Source organism: Malania oleifera, chromosome 5, assembly GCF_029873635.1.
Source record: "Malania oleifera isolate guangnan ecotype guangnan chromosome 5, ASM2987363v1, whole genome shotgun sequence".
Lineage (NCBI taxonomy): Eukaryota > Viridiplantae > Streptophyta > Magnoliopsida > Santalales > Ximeniaceae > Malania > Malania oleifera.
In genome coordinates, this window is record NC_080421.1 from 15,435,947 (window position 1) to 15,439,965 (window position 4,019).

Below are 4,019 nucleotides of genomic sequence, written 5' to 3' on the forward strand. Positions count from 1 at the left end.
GAGAGAGGCAAATCAGAAGAAGAGGCCTTTATCTTAGAGTTTTCAGTCCAACATTGGCCAAAGCTCTTGGAAATGGCCTGGTAGTTCATCAGGCCAGTGACAGATAACGAGATCTCAAGCCCCTCAGGGGAACTTTCAATGCTTTACCTGCCCCAAATGTAATAGAAAGCATGCAGGTGAGTGTAGAACTGGTTTTACGGGCTGTTACTGGTGCGGTGGTGCATGACATTACGTGCAGTATTTTCGCGCAGTATTGAACTACGCACCTTCACAGCAGCAGTATGGTGGAAGTAGTCAGGCACCTAGAGGTGGTCACTAAGGGGGCACCGTGCAGGTGCGGGTGTACTCATTGACACCGGGCGATGCAGAGAACACCGACAATGTGGTGACAGGTACGATTTTAGTTTTATTACATAATGCTACTGTATTAATTGACTCAGGTGCGACCCACTCATTTGTATCTTAGGGATTTGCTAGTGTATGTGGGGTTGAAACTCAGTTGTTAGGGGTCGACTTAGGTGTGGTCACGTCGACATGGTTGGTTATTGTATGCAGTAAGGTGGTTAGAGACCACCCAATAGAGATTCAGGGGAGGAGGTTGCCTACTAGTCTAATTTTTCTTGAGATGCAGGGATTCGATATTATTTTGGGAATGGATTGGTTAGCATCTAGCTATGTGAGCATAGATTGTTGAAAGAAGGAGGTAGTTTTTAGACCTCCGGGGGAGCAGGAGTCTAAATTCTTCGGGTCATGTGTGCGTTCTATACCACAGATCCTCTAATCGATACAGGTGAGAAGGCTACTCCTAAAAGGCTGCTAGGGGTACCTAGTGTGTGTGAAAGCAGTACCAAAAGAGGGACTAAAGCTAAAGGATATACTAGTGATACGGGAATTTCCAGATGTATATCCTGAGGAGTTACCAAGATTGCCTCCAGATCATGAGGTGGAGTTCACTATTGAGTTAGCACCAGGGACGACACCAATATCCAAGGCACTATGCAAAATGGCTCTAACAGAACTAAAGGAGCTGAAAGAGCAGTTGCAGGAACTCCTTGACAAGGGATTCATTAGACCAAGCGTATTATCCTGGGGAGTGTCGATATTGTTTGTAAAGAAGAAAGACAAGTCGATGAGGATGTGCATCAATTACCGAGGAATTAACAAGGTGACAGTGAAGAATAGATACTTGTTACCTCATATTGACGACCTGTTTGACCAACTGGAGGGCACTAAGGTTTTCTGTAAGATTGATCTGTGATCCAGGTATCACCAGCTGAAGGTGAAGTTAGAGGATGTATCAAAGACAGCCTTTCGAACCCGGTATGGCCATTACGAATTTTTGGTTATGCCATTTGGTTTGACGAATGCACCTACAACATTCCTAAACCTGATGAACAGGGTATTCCACGAGTACTTGGATAAGTTCGTGGTAGTGTTAATTGATGACATCCTGATATATTTGAAGAGCCCAGCAGAGCATGAGACTTATATAAGATTGGTTCTTTAGGTACTCAAGGTGAAGAAGCTATTTGCTAAATTTAAGAAATGCAAATTCTGGTTGGAACAGATTTCATTTCTAGGGCATGTAGTGTCCAGGTAGGGAACATCAGTGGACCAAAGCAAGGTAGAGGTAGTAGTTGACTAGGCGAGACCGAGGAACATGTATGAGGTTTGAAGTTTCTTGGGTCTGGCAGGGTATTATCGCCAATTCATCGAGGGCTTTTCTAAACCATTAGGTCCTCTGACACAGCTTACAAGGAAGAATAGTAGGTTTGAGTAAACTGGAGAGTGTGACCAGAGTTTCCAAAAGTTGAAGCAACGTTTATCACTACTCCAATGTTGGAAGTTCCGTCAGGGGATGGTGGTTACGCGATATATAGTGACACATCCCAAAAGGGACTTGGGTGTGTCTTGATGCAGTAGGGGAAAGTTATCGCATATGCTTCTCGCCAACTCAAGGAGTATGAGAAGAACTACCCTACACATGATTTAGAGTTGGTAGCAGTGGTATTTGCACTAAAGATCTGGCGGCACTACTTATATGGTGAAAAGTGCGAGATCTTTACTGATCATAAAAGTCTTAAATACTTCTTCATTCAGAAGGAGTTGAATATGAGGCAACACAGGTGGCTCGAGCTGATTAAGGACTACGATTGCACCATCAGTTACTATCCTGGGAAAGCGAATATGGTAGCTGATGCTTTGAGTCGGAAGTCAGTGGGTGCCTCAATTTCAGTAGTTGTCGCATAACATTAGATCGTGATGGATCTGGAGAAGTTGGGAGTGGAGTTGGTGGACAGAGATCCATAGGCGTTCATCGCTAGTTTAGTTATTCAGCTAACTTTGCAGGAGAGAATCAAAGCGGCTCAGAAGGAAGACGCGAAGCTAGTAGAGGTTATGGAAGGGGTTCAGAATGGTTTAAAGTCGGATTTCAATATCTCAGTTGATGGGATGTTGAGATTCCATACCAGGATTTGTGTACCGAATGACACTGATATTAAACGGGTTATTCTAGAAGAGGCTCATCGTTTTCTTTATACTGTTCATCCAGGGAGTACGAAGATATATAGAGATTTGCGGAAATCATTCTGGTGGAGTAACATGAAGAGGAAAATTGGTAAATTTGTGAAGCAGTGCCTAACATGTCAGCAGATTAAGGCGAAACACCAAAGGCCAGCAGGACCACTATAGCCACTTGACATTCCCAAGTGGAAGTGGGAGCATATCTCGATGGATTTTGTATCTGGGTTACCTGCATAGGTGCCTGGTCAGAATGTCATATGAGTTATAGTGGATCAGGTGATGAAGACTACGCACTTCGTTCCCATTAGAGTCAGTCATTCCATGAATAAGCTAGCAGAGCTATATGTGCGGGAGACTGTACGACTCCATGGCGTCCCAGTTTCTATCGTTTCAGATCAAGATCCACGATTTACCTCTCGTTTTTGGAAGAGTTTGTAAGATGCCTTATGATCGCAGCTCACATTTAGTACCTCGTTTCACCCACAGACGGATAGAAAATCTAAGAGGACCATTCAGACTCTAAAGGATATGCTACGGGCGTGTGTGCTAGATTTTGGGGACAGTTGGATTCGGTAATCTACCGCTTGTGGAGTTTGCCTATAATAACAGCTGCCAGGCTAGTATAGAGATGACACCATATGAGGCTTTGTATGGTCACCAGTGTCGATCTCCGTTGTATTGGGATGAGATAGGCGAGCGATAGATTTTGGGACCGAAACTGATTCAGTAGACCTCTGCAAAGGTCAAGCTTATCAGGGAGAGGATCAGAGCAGCACAGAGTCGGCAGAAAAGTTATGTGGATACTCACTGACGGGAGCTAGAGTTCGAGATCTGGGATATGGTATTCCTGAAGATTGCCCCAATAAAAGGGGTGATGAGGTTTGGGAAAAAGGGGAAATTAAGCCCTCGATATATTAGGCCATTTGAGATCTTAGAGAGGATAAGACCAGTTGCTTATCGAGGGGCGTTACCCCCATCATTATCCAAAGTTCATGACGTGTTTCACGTGTCAGTACTAAGAAAGTACATGCCAGACCCTTCGCACATGCTAAGCTATGAACCTCTGGAGATCAGAGACGCATTAGCATATGAGGAGGTACCGGTTCAAATTCTGGACCAGAATGTACGAAAGCTACATACTAAGGAGATAGCATTAGTGAAAGTGATGTGGTGGAACCATGTAGTTGAGGAGGCTTCTTGGGAGCTAGAGACAAAAATACTTCAGAAGTACCCACAACTTTTCAGTGAGGATCAGTAATAGACAGACCGGTATGGTTGAGTAAGCACATGCTAGTTTTATGTGCAACTCAGGTAAGGTAAGCATGTATAATTATTGTTGTTTAGGAGTTTATGTATAGATGGTTTCTGGGAGAGTTTTGTATGAGATTGTAATCTCTCAAGACTTTATGTTGTAACTAAGGTATTCCTTCACCATAAGTGAGGGTATGTAATAAACTTGGGCTGGAGCAGTTATGTGGGTCGTTGCCGACTCTTCT

The 4,019-nt window shown here is 43.9% G+C and overlaps 1 protein-coding gene across 1 annotated transcript; it reads left to right on the plus strand.

The window, feature by feature from the left end:
* Nucleotides 1-3,361: 3,361 nt before the first annotated feature.
* On the plus strand, nucleotides 3,362-3,781 carry LOC131155859 (uncharacterized). The gene has a single exon (XM_058109307.1). The coding sequence runs from the start codon at nucleotides 3,362-3,364 to the stop codon at nucleotides 3,779-3,781; it is 420 nt and encodes a 139-aa protein (XP_057965290.1).
* Nucleotides 3,782-4,019: the final 238 nt, after the last annotated feature.